Below are 17,994 nucleotides of genomic sequence, written 5' to 3'. Positions count from 1 at the left end.
CATTTCGGGTCCATCTCGGGTCCACCTCGGACTCCATTTCGGGTCCATCTCGGACTCCATTTCGGGTCCATCTCGGGTCCACCTCGGACTCCATTTCGGGTCCATCTCGGGTCCACCTCGGACTCCATCTCGGACTCCACTTCGGACTCCAACTCGGGTCCATCTCGGACTCCACTTCGGACTCCAACTCGAGTCCATCTCGGACTCCACTTCGGACTCCAACTCGAGTCCATCTCAGACACTTCCACGTGTCATGTGTTGGTCCTTTTGGGTCCCTTTTTGGAGCCTCGCTTTTTGCTCGCTTCGTGCTCGTTCCTTGAGCACTTCGTTGGGAGTTCCACTCCCACTCTTGACTTTTCAAGTCGGAGCTTCTGGTCCAAACGTGTTACGCTCGTTTGGCTCTCGCTTTAGCCACTACCACGTGGCATCCTTTCTGGCTCCACTTTGGGGCCTAGGGATTTTGTGTCTCACAGAATGTTGTGGCCAGCACTTCGTCAAGATCTTGTCGGACTTGTGCATGCACTTGCTCCCACCACCCTTGACGATACTCTTCGCTTGGCACAACGTTATGAGATGTCGCCTCTTCCACTTCTCGCTACACGTCCTTCAGCTCCACTTCCTGTGGGTGATGGTCATGTTCCAATGGAGGTTGATGCTGCCGCTGCTCGAGTCCAAGGTCAAGGGCGAGGACGTGGTCATGGCCATGATATTCGCTGTTGGGCATGTGATGAAGTTGGTCATACTTATCGGGGTTGTCTGCGTTTTCCGGATTGGCGACCTCCATTTCCTAGGTGGAGACCTTGGCGTCAGCAACGTCCCGTTGGTGCTGTTGCAATGGAAGGTTTGGACACCGAGATGCATCCGGGAAACGAGGAGTCACACGAGTAATGGAGGGACCTTGCGCGAATAAGTCAGTGACCCCTCCATCTTTCTTTCGGGAGTATCATCAAGGGGTTCACTCGGCACCAGTTCATCCAGTGTTTACTTTCCAAGCTCGTCTTTATAACAAGAGGTCTCCTATTATTCTCTCCGTGTTGGTGGATACAGGTTCGAGTTTATCTTCTATTGCTCGACTTGTTGCCACACGTTGTCGTCTACACTTGCGTCGTGCGGCGGAACCAGTTTTCATTCTTTATGGCAACGGCCGTACACATGCATGTGCACGGGATGAGGCAGATCTGGTTGTGCGTGTGGGCGATCTCGAGCTTGAGTTGCAGTCGTTGCGGGTGGTGCCGAGTCAAGCTTTTGACCTCATTCTTGGTATGGATTGGTTGCAGCGCAATTATGCCAAGTGTGACTTTGAGGCTTCTCCCCTTGTCTTATACTTCCTTATGTTTCATCTATTCCTCTCACTTCCGTACCTCTTCATCCCTCTATTTCTACCTCTGCTTCCATTACTTTTGTTTCCCCACTCTTTCCTCCTGTCTTTCCATCTTGTTTTGCTCTTCCCTTTTCCGATCCCTCTGACGATCTTTGTGTTGCAGTCGTTGACCGGCTCATGAAGGAGTATTCTGATCTCTTTGACTTTGACCTATCGTCTGGAGCCAAGATTGCCACACGTCATCCGATTCCAACTGGGGATGCTCGTCCAATCAAGGTTCCTGTTCGTCGTCGGTCACCAAAGGATATCAAAATTTTACGTGCAAATGTCAAGGAGATGTTGGAGAAGGGTGTTATTCGAAAGTCGCAGAGTCCTTGGGCATGTGAACCTCATCTTGTGACAAAGCCTGATGGGAGTATTCGTTTCTGCATCGACTATCGTCCGTTAAACGATGTAACGATTCCAGATGTGTACCCTTTTCCTCACACTGCTGATCTCTTGGATCGTCTCGGGCGAAGTCGTTGGTTCACCAAGCTAGATCTTGCTTCTGGGTACTGGCAAGTACCAATGGCCGAAGAAGATATTCCTAAGACTGCTTTTCGTACACCATTTGGTTTGTATGAGGTCTTGGTGATGCCATTTGGTTTGAACAATGCTCCAGCAACTTTTCAACAGATGATGGATGAGGTTTTTTGCGATATGCCAGAAGTGACTGCTGACTTCATTGATGATGTCTTGATCCACTCGGAGGGGACATGGGAGGAGCACGTTCGTGATGTTTGTAAAGTGTTGGATCGGCTACGCGACGTTGGTTTAAAGCTGAAGCGGTCGAAGTGCGTGTTTGGATCCAAGGACACAACTTATCTTGGGTACCGTATTTCTCATGAGGGTTTGCAAGTTGATCTTGACAAACTTGTGGCTATTCTAAAGTTCCCTACTCCGAAGTGTGTGAATGATGTGCAGGGCTTCTTGGGCAAGGTGCAGTATCTCGGGCATTTTGTGGATCATCTTTCTGATCGCACTGCATCATTGCGAGCGTTGCTGAAATCATCAACGTCGTCTTTCATTTGGTCTCCGGATTGTGAGCGGGCATTCGAGGATCTCAAAGAGTTATTGACAACTCCTCCGGTTTTGGCATATCTTGACTACACTCAACCTTTTATTTTGCGCGTGGATGCTTCTGACATTGGTATTGGAGGTGTGTTAATGCAAGAGAGCTCGAGTGTGCCTGGTCAGCGCCATCCCATTGCATATATAAGTCGTACATTTCAACCAGCGGAGATGAACTACTCCACGACAGAGAAGGAGTGTTTAGCAGCAGTCTGGGGTTTCGAGAAACTTCATGCATATCTACATGGTTCTCAGACGTTACTTGAAGGTGACCATGCTGCTATTACTTCATTATTAAAGTGGAAGAACCTGGTTGGTCGTACTACTCGGTGGGCTTTAAAGCTTCAGATATATGATTTTGATGTTGTTCACCGCCCAGGGAGTTCTATGGCTGAGGCTGATGCTCTTTCTCGAGCTCCTCTTCCGTCTTCACTCTCTTCTCATGTTTCTGACGACCCTGTCGTTCCAGCATCTGTGGATTTTCTAGACAAGGATTCTGTGCCGTCGGCGGTTGCTGTACTTGATGTTCAGTGTCCACAAGGTGCAGAGCAAGATCTACCTTCGCTTGATGAGGTTCGTAAGGCTCAAAAGATTGAGCCATGGATTCGAAGGCTTCGAGATGGGTTTGAGAACCCTGTATCACTTGCTGATGACTTGCCTTTCTGGCATTTACATTCTCAATATTGTCTTGAAGATGGCCTTCTTTATTTTGTGGGGACAGATCCTGATGATCATTTACGGCTGGTGGTGCTTTCTATATTTATTCCGCGGTTTCTCCATGCCTACCATGATTCTCCTGTTCTAGGTGGGTATATGGGACATCGTCGTGTAATTGAGAAGCTACGCAAGTCTTCTATTGGCCGGAGATGCGACGTGATAGTATCCGGTATGTGCGTAGCTGCGTTTGGTGCCAAGCTCGTAATACTCCCCCTCGGGCTGCAGAAGGACGGTTGGAGTCAATTGCAGTTTCCCATCCGTTTGAGTTGGTGGTGTTTGATCTTATGGGACCTTTTCCACAGTCGACTGCTGGCAATGAGTACGTTATTATTGCTTCTGACTATTTGACTTGTTGGGTGGAAGTTGGTGCTCTTGTTAACGCCTCTGCAACTGCTGTTGGATACTTCCTCCTCAATCGAGTGGTGTTCCAGCATTCTTGTCCAGAGTGGATTCTTTCGGATAATGGTCCCGCATTTATGGCTGAGGCATTTCATGTTTTGACCTCTCGGTTGGGGATTCGCCACACTTTCACAAGTGCTTATCATCCACAATCAGACGGTCTGGTGGAACGGCTCGTTCGGACGTTCAAGGGGATGATTGCGAAGTATGTGAACTTTTAGCATTCGGATTAGGATGGTTATTTGCCATCTCTTCAGTATGCATATGTCACTAGGGTGCAGAGTTCTGTTGATGCTTCACTATATAAACTCCTATATAGTCATGATCCAATATTACCAACAGAGTTGGGTTTACCTTCGCGATTGCCGCGAGCTGCAAATGCTAGGTCCTGGGATCAATATTTGACAAGCATTCTTCCACTTGTCCGAGCGGAGTCTGCCGAACACTTAGGCCGCGTACAAGTGGGACAACAACGGCGCTACAACTCCCATCATCGTCCACCTGTGGAGTATAAAGTGGATGATTTGGTGTTAGTCCGTTTTCCCCATCTTACGGTACGTGGTTTATCTAAGAAGCTCCTTGCACAGTGGAAAAGACCGTATCAGGTGTTACAACAAGTTGGACCACAAGTTTATGAAGTTCGGCATGACGTCTAGCAAGCCGATCCTCCAGAGATTGTGCATGTGTAGCGGTTGAAACAATTCATACAAAGGGATCAGGAGCGGTTAATACCATATACAAATCCGCCGATGCCTCCTCTTAATGTTCCTCCAGATCCCGGCCCATCTACAAGAGAACCTTGATGGTCTTTCATTATTCCGAGAGGAGGGGATGATGTGAGGGCCAAGTGTATGGCTATGATGCCGTATACTAATATTAGCGTAGTAGGATTTTGGTAGTCGTCGGATTAGTTTCAATCCGGACCACTCGCTCCTGTATATAAGTTAGGGTTTTTGGGTTAATTAATATGCACATTTCTGTATTCCCTATGCACTCACAAGATGAATTTTATTGTTATTGCAAAAGCTTTTCCTTTTGTCATGTTTTATGTTTCTCTACACTTTTTGAATGAACTTTTTTAAAAAAATATGTAGTAGAAAAAATATAAATCAAGTTGTTTTTTAATACTTATATTTGATCTATTTTTTTTTATTATGCATTAATAAATTAAAGTTAAATAATCAAATCATAAAGCCACTCTCCTTTAAGCTACTCATAGTAATGGCTATATCATTACAAATTTAGGAATTCCACTCTTCATATTTTACTGAGGTCCAATGTCTGCAATCCCACCAAAAGAATGACCTTTGCAACTTAATCCCACGTATGGCTTAAGATCTCTGATGTCCAGTCAAAACCAATTTGTTAAGCATGCAACAATATCAATAAAATTGGTTCTGTTATCAATTAGTAATTACATTAGTGCTATTAGTATGCAAATTAGGGTTCACGAGGGTTTTGATTTCCAATTGAGGCGCCTGGGCTAGATCCGCGATCGTCATGGCTTCCTGGCTGCGTGCAGCGGAAGGTAAATTCTTTGTCTATCTGTCAGCTGCATTGCGGCCTCACTCTCCAAAACAAACTATCGTCAGAGCTTCTAGAGGTCGTGGATCGCACTGCCAAGCAAGCGGTACCGGTTACAGGTGAGTCTGGGCTCATGTTTTAGATGGTAACTTCTCGGTCCTTGTTTGCTTAGTGTCCGATGGGGGGCAACGAAAGGCTCTTACTTCCACACATTTGAGAGAGGTACTTAAATTCTTGGCATTGGAAGTTTTGAGTTTGTTTTTCTTTTGCGCTTGTCCGTGTTATTCCAGAAAACAAGCTCCGGCTTGGCAGAGGCACTAGTGAAGGGTGATGGAGGAGTCGAGAATGGTTTTTACTCGGCGAGAGATGGTTTTGTTGCTGAGCCTCGGAAGTCAAGTGGAGCAGCCGATGAAACAACCGTCTCGAGCAGTGACGAGCGTGTCAACTGTGATATGACGACGGAGAATGGGACTGTTAGTGTGAATCTGTCGACTATTGCGGAATCAACAAAAGAGAAAGAACAGCCGAACACCAACGAAGGCAAGTTTGGAACGCTTGATTCTCAGGTGGAAGAGGTGAGATTCATATGCATTTTAGATGAGGAGCGAGTTTGAATACCATTCTTGCAGGCTAACCGGCTGTTGCAATCTTCTGCCACATCCGGAAAATCAAAAGAAGCTCGTCTCGCGAAGGTGGCTTTGTCTTTTTCTCGTCTAAATTTTGAAGTTTTTTCTTTGTAGGTGTGCGCTGGACTTTCGACAAGGCTTCAGGAACTCAAGTCTGAAAATGCTCAGCTGGAGGAATTACTTCGGCTAGAGGTAACTAAGTTGTCTAGATGAGAATACGACTGACAATCATTCTGTAGAAAGAAGCGAAAAGTTCTATTAGCGCTACCTTAAATCTACTTCAAGGAGAGCTAGCTCTTGCAAGGTCAGGGACAAATGCGGCGGAATCAGAAATGGCGGCTGCTTTGGCTTCAAAAAATTCAGAGATTGAAGCACTCTCAATCAGCTTGGAGACTGCCAATCGGCAAGCTCAGGCCGCCGAAGAAAAACTGGCGCTGGTTCAGGTTTGTCATCCTATATCAAATCTAGCGTGCTTTATATCGTGTTATTCAGGCAGGAATGGAGTCCATAATGAAGAACCGGGAAATAACTGAAACAAGAATGATACAGGTGGGTGTCTTCCTATTTCCGTGGACTACTAGATACGTTTTGAACAGACTCTTCGTCTCGATCTTGCCTCGGCGGAGCGGAGGGTAGAGGAAGAACGCGTTGCTCATAGTGCCAGTCGAATGGTTTGTTCCGGTTTTCGTTTTTTGTTTCGCCGACATGTATTTTCCTCGATAGGCTGCAGTCCAGAGGGAGGCAGAGCTTGAGCAGCAAATGGCAGAATCAACAACCGCAGTTACCAGAATGCAGGTGTATATCTATGTTGATTTCAGATACTCACAGTTATGCGCAGAGAATAGTGGATGAAAGATCTCAAAAAGCATTTGAGCTTGAGCAGAAGGCAGCGATGCTTGAAGTAAGCAAATTCAATTTTGACATCTGTTTTGACATTGCATTGCAGGTGGAATGTGCTACTCTGAATCAAGAGCTACAGAAAATGGAATTGCGAGCGCGACGAGAACAAAAGAAGCCATCTGAAGAATTTAGTCAAAGCGTAAATGAGTTCATAGCCAGTCTGGAAACGTATGCCGTAACACTCCCCGATCCTGCAGGCCTGGAGAGAAGAGGCGGAGCGTGCAAGAGTTGCTCAAAGAGAAGCAGAAACCAAACTATCCATTTTGGAGGTGAGCTACTGCAAGGACTTGGCAAGATGTTGACAGGTGCCTTTTCTGTTTCAGGCGGAGTGTCAAAAGCTGCGAGTGGACCTTGCCAGTGCTAAGCAGGACTTTGATGTCAGCTCAACTCAGGTGCAGATTTTGTAAGTCATGTGGTGTGTGAAAATGCAGCTTGGTGTTGAAACATATGTCCCTGTCATATTTCTGAAGTTTCTCATGGACTCTGGCTTACAGGCACATATCGAGCTGCAGAAGCAGTACAAGGAAGTGATGGAGCTTTTGGTATGGCCGAAGTAAATGTTCTTTTTGCGTTGCAACTTGTTTGTTTCAGTTTTTGAAGCAGGCACAACTCGAGAAAGTGTCTTCCGAGAAGGCAGCCATGCAATTTCAGTTGGAGAAGGAGTCGAAGAAATTCAGAGACGCGAACGTAAGATGCGGCCGGATGCGATTCTTACTGATAGCACCTGTATTTGCAGGCCGAGGTGGAAAGAAGCAGACGTCAATTCTCTTCGATCGGAGTTGACGATGACAACGAATTGAAATCTTTTGAGTACGTTTTCTTTGTTTTCTTTTTTGGCCCTTTGAGCAAATGGTGTTTCCCCAGGACTTTGGGCCTTCACCAACGTCGGATGGTACCAAGTTTACAGCGTTTTGTTGGACCGAGCATTCAGGTTCGTCTCTAGTGCCGACCTGGTTTCAGATTTTCTCTTTTCTTTGCGTTGATTTCAGGCAGCTGCTAAGTTCCTTGACTCTGGAGCTGTCACTGCTGGTCGATACTTGTGGCGTCGACCCCTTGCAAGGCTTTTTGTAGTGTGCTACTTGGTAAGATCAAACATCTTGTTTCGGCGCTGTCGGGCTGACAGTTTTGTTGCAGGTGTTTGTTCACTTCTGCTTGATGTACTTGCTTCATCGTCTCCAGGTAAGATTTGTTTAGCCAGTTTGCTGCATTGGACACGGTTTCTTTGATGGGCAGGCAAAAACTATAGAAGAAATTGAGGCAGCAGCAGGCTTGATGAAGAATGGGTGAAAGAAAATTCTAAAGAAAATTCTTTCATATATAACCTCTGGTGCTACAGTTTTGAGGGTTTTCCAGGAAAAAGAGCGATTCCTTCAAGTATTTTCTTATATGTTCTTAATAGAAAAAAAGTGGCAAGCCGGCAAAGAGCAAATAAAGAACATAATAAAAGAGATGATGGACTTGATCTTCAAGCTCAACATCACAGCTGGGAGTTTCCAGAAGTCCCAGAGTATCAGCTCTCAACATCAGAAGTAAAATGCATTGCATGTATCTAAGAATAGGGTCCTTTGTTCCTTAGTTGGGATTGTAAACACTTCATATAAAATAAGAAAATAACTCTCTCTCTCTCTCTCTCTCTCTCTCTCTCGTTCATTCATGACCTGCAAAAGCATGCAGAAAGGGATGGGAGTGTTCGTTCTATCCTTCCCAACTCTACAACTCTTGCTCCTAAAAGAACTGTAGAAAGGAGTGAGAAACAAGCACAAGTATCCAAAAGGTTGGTGGAGAGGAGAGGGACCAACACAAATCACACACATTGTTTGTCTGTCACCAAACTCGCAGCTGCAGCAGGAAGAAGTGGAGGAGCCTTTTTCTGCGCCTTTTCTTTCATTGTCGCTCTTGGGGGCATAGTCTTCGTCAAAAATGCGATTTCAAGGCAACAAACAAGCGGTTGTTGGCATCATCCAGTTGTGGCATTACGAGGCTGACATCCCCATCCTGTTCCCTTGGAGAAATCGTGGAATCTTTTCTCTCCAAGCCAGTGCTCTCCAGATCCAAGCTTGTTTTCATTACTATACGTTCATTTCATCGTTTGAAGTGCGGACGAAGAGTCTCACACAGCGAATGACCAAAACTCAGGACAACGGACTTGGAACCCTTCGGTCTCATGTTTCACGGGCCTTGTAAAAACTGATTCCTACCTGTTACTCCAAATTAGAGATTTAAGTCTCTGTCTTTCTCTTTTTTTTCTTTGTTCTCGCCCTCTTTGCTGCTGCTGCCCGGGGACCAATGAAAACAGGTATGCAGCTCAGCGAGTCAGAGGCAGCAAAGCAAGGCCCTGCTCATCGTTTTGTCGCTTTGGGGACGATTTACGATATAAACCTGAAAGCTGCAAAGTCCGCGTCAATCCACAGCGAGGGGAGAAAAATGTGCACTCCCTCCAATTCAACTACGAGACAGCCTTTTGCTTGGCTCTTTCTTCTTCCTCTGCCTCCCAAATTTACAAAAGCCAAAAGGATTTCAGGCAAACAATTCTTTCCCCAACCTACCTTTCCATTGAATTCCTCGAGTTACCTTTACTAGCAAAGCGACGATATTATGGAATGGCCGAGTCAAAGCGGCCAAATAGTCGTCTTTGCGTCCCTCCCGGAAAAAAAGTTGGCGGCCCGAAGTGAAACCAACCTATGGTCAAACAATCTCTGTTTTTCTTTTAAGAGTTTCTGGGTGGTGGTAGGTGAAGGTATGATGAATGTGATTCCATTACTGTTTCTATATGTGATCCTTGTCACAATCCTCGTAATCCACATTATGGGCCACCGCCGCCTCCTCGCATTCATTCGTATTTTGTTTCGTGTTCATGCTTTGAAATCAAATATGCATGGCTCTTCGGAGCCGGTCCCATGCCCAAACGGGCGCTGTGGTGATTGTAAGGACATCTATCTATCTATCTATCTCGGAACAAATTTACAAAGGTGGCGGAAGAAAGAGATAACTTACAAAGGTGGTGGAGAACAATTTTTTTAATTTCTTTTTCTTCTTTTCCAAAGATCCCCTTTTCTCTCTCTCTCTCTCTCTCTCTTGTGTGAGAATATATGGAAGGGTCTAAAGTGTTTGCTCCACTTGTGAGCCCAAAATCCCATTTCTTCCCTCTTGCTCGTGATTGTCTGGCTTTTGGGCCACGCGCTGCTGCAAAGCAGCGAGCCGATCGATCCCCTGCTCGATTCCTGCCGGCTCAGGCCCTAGATCTTTCTGGCGGGGAAGCGAGTCGAAACCCAAACCCCACCATTGTCTGTCGGCGTCAACGCCATGTGCCCTCCATCAAGGTCTCCCTGGCATATCCATTCAATATTCCACCTCCAGTGTTCCATGAGCTCCGGCAAAACATAAATACTCTATGCGAACTTGGGAGCATCGCTTTGGCCCACATCCATATTGTCTCCATCCTTCTGGTTGTTTAGATTTTTTTTCTTCTTATTTTTCCTTGATCATGGAAGTTGATCGGGGAGATTTGGAAAGTATGAGGATAGAGGAGGAATTTCTAGAGAGATCAAGCGAGATCACACAAATCTCTCCAGATTTTCAATCCACAAAGGGGAAGGCTTGTTGTCGCTCTCGCAAATAATACCGGTGTGGCTCTTTGACCACAAAAGAGTGGCTTCTATCTTAGATCTTAAAACACCACCATAGCCGCCACCATCACCACTACCACCACCATCTCACCGCCACACCAAGAAAGCAAGCAATCCATAGACAATGACAACAATCCCTTCGCTTTATCATCTTTCCAGCCCAGAATTCCGCAAAGCCATGCCCGTCCATTCTGGAGCCTTGATTGATTGATTGATTGATTGAATGGCTTCCATTAGAAGAAGAATCACGGGCGAAACAAGGGCAAGCATGGCGGCACACTTTAGAAGCTCTTTAGAAGAACACAGACACACACACACAAAGAAAAACTGTGTGACACTGTCGTGTGGATTGATGAATCCATTGACCGGATGGAATGAATTCCCCCGAACCACCCCAGCTGTGGCGGTCAACGTCACACAGCCTTCTTTAAATGACTAGTCCACGCTCCTTGGCTTCGTTAAATGGCTTCCAGTTTTGCCCTTGCAAAATGGCGGGAAAATGCGAAGGCATATCCTATGTACGGCAAAGATTCCCTCTCCCAGCATATAGTGAAGTGATAGATTGATCCAAGGTGCTCTTTTAGATGCCATATTGGGGGATCATTCGACCATGGAGCACTACCTAGATCGAAGACAAATCAAACAGGGGAAATTCTCTTTTTTTTTCCGTATATACTGATTTTGCAAAGAATGATCACATGCACTCCAAACACTTTTTTTCTTGTTCTCTTTTTTTTCCCTTGTTGGAAACACACTTCGCCGACATGAGTACAGACGGCCGGAAAGCTACGGCGAATGCGCCGTGCAATAGAATTTTGCCCTAACTCAAAGGTGGCATTGTTCCTCGTCCTGTGCACTTTGGCCATTTAGAACATTGATACTTACCGTGTCACATGCTTGGTTCGTGAGCGAGAACTATAAGCTATCTATATCTATACATTAAAGTTTCTTGCGGTGAAAGGAAGAGTGGATCGGATCTGGGGCGATTGGGCTGGCGGGTGGCGGCCCCCCTTGCGCGAGAAATTTTCCCCCCATTCAATCCGGGGGGGCGATGTTCATGATCGCTTCCGGCGTGGCCTGGTTTTTAGGGTTCTTAAAAGCCTCTGTTTCTAGGGCTGCCGTGGCCGTTATCTTTCTTCCGTTGGGGCCGGGTTCGAATCGCGGGGAATAAATACCGCCCCCACACGCCCTTGCGTTTCCACCGCGCCTCTGCTAGGGACACCGGCCTCTAGAAACACGAGGCTCCACTTCTCCACACGACTCTAAAAACGAAGAGAAATCCACAGACCTACAGTACACTGTTACTTCCTCCTACCTCGCTCCTGCCCTGTCTCGATCTCTCGGGAGGGGGAGAGAGGGAGAGAAAGAAAGCGAGCGAGCGATCGATAAACAAGGGGAAACAGGGGAGAGGAGAGGAGAGGAGAGGAGAGGAGGGCGGGGCTCGAGCTAGAGATCCTGGGTGTCTGGGCCCAAATTTTGGCAGCTGTAGCGCGGAATTCGGAGGAGGCGATCGAGGATAAGCAACCCTCTTGCGGGATGGATCAAATTTGATCGAGGGGCAGCGGGTTGACCGCTGGATCCAGCGCCAGGCTCTCTCCCCTGTTCTTGCCCTTCCTCGTTGTTGTTGTTTGGTGCATTGCTGCTTCCGCCAGGTCCCTCGGCAGATCAGAGACAGGCCCATGCCTTTCCTTGGTCGTCGAATTGCGTGCCCGCAAATCTCTCCCCTCTCCTCCATCTTCTGCTAATGCTTCGCCGCGCCCCCGCTAGCGCTTCCACACTGTAGAGTCTTCTCCCTCCTCTCTCACTCTCTCTCCCCTTCCTAGATAGATAGAGTGAACGAAGACAGCGCCAGCCAATGCCTTGATAGGAGAACGGAAAGGATAGCTTACGCGAAGAAGCTATCGCTATGGCCGCCGCGTCAATGCGTTTGTCGCCCATTCACGCTTAGCAGCGCAGCGCTTTGGTGGGTCTCCTCTCTCTCTCTCTCTCTCTCTCTCTCTCTCGATCTCGATCTCGATCTCTCGGGGCGGATTCGGGGATCGGATTTTGGGCGGTTTAAAAAATCTATCGCTGCTCTTCGTTCTTGTGTTCTTCCGTTGCTCTCCATCCTCACGAATTCTTTGCGACAGTGATGCTGCTCCGGTGAGCAGCGAAGGAAGAGAAATCGGTGGCAGTGGAATGCGGAGGAGATCAAAATGGGTGGCGTCTCCAACACCACCACCACCACTGCCACCATCACCACCACCACCAACAACAAGTGCTTCTCCTCCGATTCCACGCTCGTGAATCCTCCTCCTCCGCCACCACCTCCGCCACCACCGTCCTCCGCCGCCGCGCTGGATCTCAACAGCCCGCCGCCCAGCCGCCTCAGCAGCCGCGCGAGCAGCAGCAGCAGCAGCAGCAGTCCCCCGCGGAGTAGCGGCGGCGGCGCAGTGGCGGAGGCCGAGCCCAGCACCGCCAACGGTGGCGGCGCTGCCAGTGGCGGTACCTGTCAGCCCGCGAAGAAGCCCGCCTCGCCGGTGGCTGCCGAGGCGGAGGCCATCAAGCAGCAGCTCGCCGCCACCACTTTCATCCAGGCGGACGTTCTCACGTTCCGCGAGGTCGTCCAGAAGCACACGGGCGCCGCGGAGGATGCCCAGGACAAGATGCCCGTCACCGTCCCCGCGAGGCAATCCGGCGGATCCAAAAACCACCACCAACACCAGCAGCAACAGCAGCAGCAGCAGCAGCAGCAAATCGCTTCCCAGCCCGCGGATCCGCCGGGCAATGCGGTAGCAACGTCGGCGGCGGGAGCGGGAGCGGTACCGCACGGTACCGCCGGCGGCATGCCGCTGCGGCGCCACATGTCGCGGTTGCACGAGCGCAAGCAGAACAACCTGCGCAACCTGGATATCAACCGCGGGTCGCCCTTCAAGCGCACCGGCTGCTCGCCGCGCGGCACGTCCGACGTGTCGCCCAAGCTCGTCTACAGCGACGCGCTGCACACCGCCGCCGCCGCCGCCGGCGGGCTCCTCCCCAGCCCCGTCACGCCGCTCTCCTCCGAGGCCTCGTTCGAGACGAGCAATCCCCAGCGGCTGCACCACCACTTGCAGCCGCCGCTCACGCCCACCGAGCTCCTCCGCCAGAGCTTCGATCGGAGCTTGCATTGCAGCGATGATCTCAAGTCTCCACCGCCACCGCCACCCCCGCCGCCGCCGGTCCACCACCAGCCAAACGGGATCGTGGCGTCGCCAGCGGCCAACGGTGGCGGCGTTTTCGAGCGCTTCCCATTCCACCACCACGGTATGATTCTCCATACCCAGCAGCAGCAGCCGCAAGCGGTGGTGGCGACTCATCTCCAGCTCGGAAATCCTCACCACCTCCACCACCACCCCGCGGCCGCCGCTCACCATCTCCACCACCACCACGTCGCCGCCACCAATCAACAGTTTGTCTACGAGCACCACCACCAGCAGCTCCAGGAGATCCAGCACCACCAACAGTTCCAGCACCACCATCTCCAGCGGGAGCCCGAGCTCTTGGATCTATTCCCGGTCCACGCCACAAGCTTCAAGGATCGATCATAGCAGAGCGTCAAATTCTTATTTTTGTTTTGGAAGAACTTTGGTCTCAGGAGAAGCAAAGGGGAGGGTTTCGATCTTCCAAGAGGAAGCTAGAAAGCATATGCCGCTTGTGGGCATCTTTGAAATATTTTACCACCATCAATTCACTCACAACTCGCTCGTCGCTTCTTTGCTTTCGTTTTTTGTCTTTGTTTTCGTTTTCGTTTTGTCTCCCTTCTAAAGGTTCTGGGTTTTATGGTCTTCTCGTTGAATTGGTCTCGTCTTCTTCTTTTCCTTCGTCCAAAAATTCATTGGCCACTCCGCTAGAAGCTCCCAAAACTTCCACTGGCATTTGGACGAGCGCGGAGTAAGCTTGTCAACTTGGTCTTGTTTTTGTTGCTTGCTTGGCGTGTTTGCGTCTTCTTTTCCACCTCGTTGCTGTCCCTCGTTTGCTCGCCTCGCATTGCCTTCTCCGTTAGCGTTGCTGCCAGTGGATTCCCTTGTTTGATCGTTTTGCATTGCCTTCTCCGTTGGATCGAGCAGAGACTTTTCTTTCCAGGAGCGTTTTAGCGCTGGCTTTGCGTCGTCGTGCCTTGTGTGAGTGTGTGGAGCCGGGCAGGTCGAGCAGGCTTGTCCGATGCATTGCATTTCCACCCCAGGAAGTGAAAACGAGTGCCACAGTGCTCAGGTCCTTCCTGGTGTGCCACAAATGCTGGATTGATTGGATCGTTTTGCGGGAGAAAGAGAGAGAGAGAGCCTTATCTCCACGGGATAAAAGCGCAGAGCCGCTCATTGGCCCAAAATAAATGTGTCTGCAAGCCTAGGAAAAAAAAAAAAGTGAAAAGGGATCCAATGATGTAAAAAACTCTTACCGCGAGGGGAGTGGAGTACGATCGAGGCTGGAAGTTCAAACGTTATTTAGAGAGTGAACAGAAAACCAGGAGAAAAGAAGGAAAAAAATCCTTGCCTCCTTCTTCCAGACCTGTTGAGATTCTGTAGCGAGCGCCAGATATAAGCATTTTGGCAGGAGGCGTTGTAGAGTGTTGATATGGACGGCAGCCGAGAATCTCTCGTACTTTTCACTTTGGGTGCTCGTAATCTCTGCTTGATCTCTGGCCCTGCGAGCAAATCTTTGCATTTGGAAGCGGTTAGAAAAGATCTCGCGGAGCTAAGCAAGCGTTCCTCTGGTAAAAAAAAAGTATAGGAAAGTAAAAAAAAGCATGAGCACAAGATAGAGCTCGTTAGCGACGAGAATATACAAAGCCCATAGAAGCCACACAGACCAGACAGTATCACAAAGGTACCACCTGATGTCCTGTAGCCAAAACGATGGTGCCAAGCATCATCAAATCACCAAAGTTTGTCGTCGTCGTCGACCCCTGTTACTACCTAGAGAAGTTTTCCTTCGATCACGTCTCCGCGGCTCCGAAGCAGCAATACCATTTCTTCTGCATCAAAACACGATCAGCGGCTGGGAAGAGGGAAAAGAGAGCTTTGCATTACATTGGACGAGGACCGGTCCGGATTGTTCTTGTACAGCTCGTTGTCGTTCTTCACGGGGGACGCCGGTCGGCCACCGGATCCGGCTCGCTTCTCGTCTCTGGCTTTGTTGAAGATGATGGTAAATCCATCGGCCGAGGAGGGATCTTTTGGATCCCAGGCACCGAATTTTGGTAGCGGTGGCCCCTGTCCCTTCTCCTGTTGAGAAACGACGCTAAGTTATAACTATGGCTCGCTAGAGCACGAAGGAAGAATTAAAAAGAGAGATTTTTACCTGGTCTTCCTGCATGGGATTGGCTCTCATTCGACTCCGCCCGGGTGTGGAGGGCGCAAAGTTATTGCCACCTTCGTTCTTCTTCTCCCATGCAGGAGATCCTGTCGACGTTCTATTGCTGCTGCTATGGTTTCTTACTTGCGGGTGGAGAGGCGAGCGCTCGGTGCTGCTTTGCCTCCGCGAGGAATGGTCCAAGTGCCGGCGCACATCACTCTGGTCCTTCTTCTACCACAGAAGAAAAAACAATCAATCACTCGAAAAACCACTCTGTTCAATCCATCCATCCAGCGGCATTTGCCCCGCCGTCGCGGATTGGACGAAATTACTTACAGCCATGGCGGAGAAGAATGCTCGATCGACCCTCCCGCTCGCTACAACGCGCCGAGACAATCCGCCGCTGCTGCCCTAGGAGATGGCATTCCAGTGGGAGAGAGACCTAGAGGCAGCTGATCTAGAGAGGCCAGATCCAGCTAGAATGCTGGCGCTTGGGCGCCCCGCCGTGGCTGAGATCGCCGTGCCCTAGGCGAGAGATAGCCGAGCGAGCACCACCTCGTTCCACATCCTAGGCAAACTAAGAGATGACCTAAAGACGGGATTGCCAAGAAACAAGACGACAGGGCACCTGTATGAAAGGCTCTCGAGACTAGCAACGTTAATGAACGAAAACTAATTTAATCTCGCTAGATATTTAAAAAAGAGATAGAATATTCCTTCCTATCATATTTAACAAAACTGGGAGGACGAGAGCTTTCCAAGCGAGAGTTTGGCGATGGATGGCCGCGCTGGGAAGAAAAGGATACGAGTGAGGAGGCGGCAAAACGCATTCTTCGCCATTGAAATACACCCTGCGGGGAAATGCCCAGCCTTTGTCGAGAGTGAAGCTGGGATCCTTTTGGAAGAGGAGCTCCGACTGGACGTTTCCAACGGGGCCGGCAGTGAGGAGTTCGTCGTTGTAGAAGCGGATCCCCCAAAACATCGCTGTGTCATCTGGAAATCACCACTCAAGTTACTGATCAAGAGCGATGGAGCGAGAGGGAAAAAGGAAAGCTTACTAGTGCGTCCTCGCGGCAAGCTCATGTAGTTGAAGCTGAATGCCGAGGTGAGGTTGTCCAGGTTGGGGTGCTGGACGACGACGTTCCACTGCGTGTGGTTCTTCCGGAGGCTCCTGTTGATGATGGTGAGCTTGGCTCGCCAGTAGTCGTAGTAGTTCGTCTTTACGTGCCAGTGGATCTTCACCGGGCACATATCGGTGGAGCAGTAAAGCTCCGGTGGATCTCTAGTCCTGCCCGTGCTATAGCCCGGGGAGTTCATATAAGCAGAGCTCCTGAGAGTAGCATAAGAACAATCAAGGCCTGGGAAGAAAAGTTCCAAAAGCTTACATTTGCATGCACATCGGCTGGGCATTTTGGATCGGCTGTGTCGCGTTGTAGGAGCACTGGCACGCACAAGTCGGGCAAGGAACGATCGTCGCGTTGTAAAAAGCCGAGTAAGAAACGCAGCAAGATGGTGCTCGCTGAGCCACGGCCTGTGAGTACCTACAGGTAACATTCCAAGTCACTGCCACACAACCAAGTCAGTCTGGAATTCCCTGAAGAAACTCCAGTTCCAAGCACTTACTCAAGGCTTGAGTCGCTCGACGATGATCCGGAGTGAAGAACAAGCTCCCGTTCACTCTCCTGGGAGGAGAGCACTCGTAGCCGGGGCCGGGAGCGCCGAGAAGGAAGCTCTTGGGAGGAGAAGTTGTGTCGCTCGCATTGCTGGACTGGCCAACCGTGAGCTGAAAGCTCGCCACTGAATTCTCCGGGTCTTGGAGAAGCGAGCTCAGCACACCATTCCTACAGCAGTTGGCCGACTTCATGCTGGCAGGAGCTTCCGGAAGCAAATCCACAATGGTCGGGCTTTGAAGGCAGCAGTGCGGAATCGTTCCATGGAACTTGGAGCAATCTCCTTGGTACGTTGCCTGAGCTCCAACCATTCCCCAGATCACTTCTCCTCCTTGCCACGTCCATCCCAGAGTCCATCCCGGCGATTCTATGTGGCGATAGCGCTGGTAGTTTATGATCGATACTAGAGCCTGTGAGGATCACAGTAAGTCTAGAAACGAGAAGAAAATCTTCGATCTCTTCGATCTACCTGGTATCCATCTGATGTCCAGCTGATGATATCCCATTTCAGAGTGATATTTCCTTCCGGATCGAGAGGATCGAATGCTTGGACTAAAGAGAAGAGGGAGGAATAGGAAAATGTCGCTAGGGCTTATCACGTACCTCGATCACACAAGAGGATCAGCGCGGCGAGCAAGGCGGGCGCCGAAATTCCAAGCCTGGATCCCATCCACCAGACAATGCGCGATCCTGCGGCGAAGAATCGGTGAAAAATGGGAGGAGCGCGCCATCTCCATGCAACTCCCGCTACTCTCTCCCTCTATTTTTCTTTGGCAGTGCTATAATAACCA

At 49.5% G+C, this 17,994-nt stretch overlaps 3 protein-coding genes across 3 annotated transcripts; 1 reads left to right on the top strand and 2 right to left on the bottom strand.

The window, feature by feature from the left end:
- The first annotated feature begins 4,995 nt into the window (after positions 1-4,995).
- On the top strand, positions 4,996-8,222 carry LOC9629941 (golgin-84). Its single transcript, XM_024680196.1, has 21 exons — positions 4,996-5,075; positions 5,140-5,190; positions 5,244-5,293; positions 5,362-5,646; positions 5,701-5,763; positions 5,812-5,889; positions 5,937-6,140; positions 6,190-6,246; positions 6,294-6,368; positions 6,421-6,492; positions 6,536-6,598; positions 6,644-6,736; positions 6,795-6,866; positions 6,921-6,989; positions 7,092-7,139; positions 7,189-7,284; positions 7,334-7,407; positions 7,462-7,528; positions 7,587-7,679; positions 7,732-7,776; positions 7,831-8,222. Exons 1-21 carry the CDS (start codon positions 5,048-5,050, stop codon positions 7,882-7,884), a joined length of 1,737 nt encoding a protein of 578 aa, XP_024535964.1. The 5' UTR covers positions 4,996-5,047; the 3' UTR covers positions 7,885-8,222.
- A 3,128-nt stretch (positions 8,223-11,350) lies between these two features.
- Positions 11,351-15,173, bottom strand: LOC112348200. Its single transcript, XM_024680331.1, has 6 exons — positions 14,748-15,173; positions 14,638-14,664; positions 12,543-14,585; positions 12,337-12,449; positions 11,795-11,961; positions 11,351-11,485 (listed from the first exon to the last, which is right to left on the bottom strand). The coding sequence occupies exons 3-6, from the start codon at positions 13,718-13,720 to the stop codon at positions 11,351-11,353; spliced, it is 1,593 nt and encodes a 530-aa protein (XP_024536099.1). The 5' UTR covers positions 13,721-14,585; positions 14,638-14,664; positions 14,748-15,173.
- Positions 15,174-16,162: 989 nt separating this feature from the next.
- On the bottom strand, positions 16,163-17,987 carry LOC9629573 (COBRA-like protein 1). The gene is made up of 6 exons (XM_002975273.2): positions 17,807-17,987; positions 17,673-17,755; positions 17,157-17,613; positions 16,919-17,096; positions 16,592-16,863; positions 16,163-16,526 (listed from the first exon to the last, which is right to left on the bottom strand). The coding sequence occupies exons 1-6, from the start codon at positions 17,871-17,873 to the stop codon at positions 16,228-16,230; spliced, it is 1,356 nt and encodes a 451-aa protein (XP_002975319.1). The 5' UTR covers positions 17,874-17,987; the 3' UTR covers positions 16,163-16,227.
- Between the last annotated feature and the right edge of the window lie 7 nt (positions 17,988-17,994).

This window comes from Selaginella moellendorffii, unplaced genomic scaffold (genome assembly GCF_000143415.4).
Source record: "Selaginella moellendorffii unplaced genomic scaffold, v1.0 SELMOscaffold_27, whole genome shotgun sequence".
Lineage (NCBI taxonomy): Eukaryota > Viridiplantae > Streptophyta > Lycopodiopsida > Selaginellales > Selaginellaceae > Selaginella > Selaginella moellendorffii.
The sequence above is the reverse complement of the archived record's forward strand: the minus strand, read 5'-3'. Positions and strand labels throughout refer to the sequence as shown.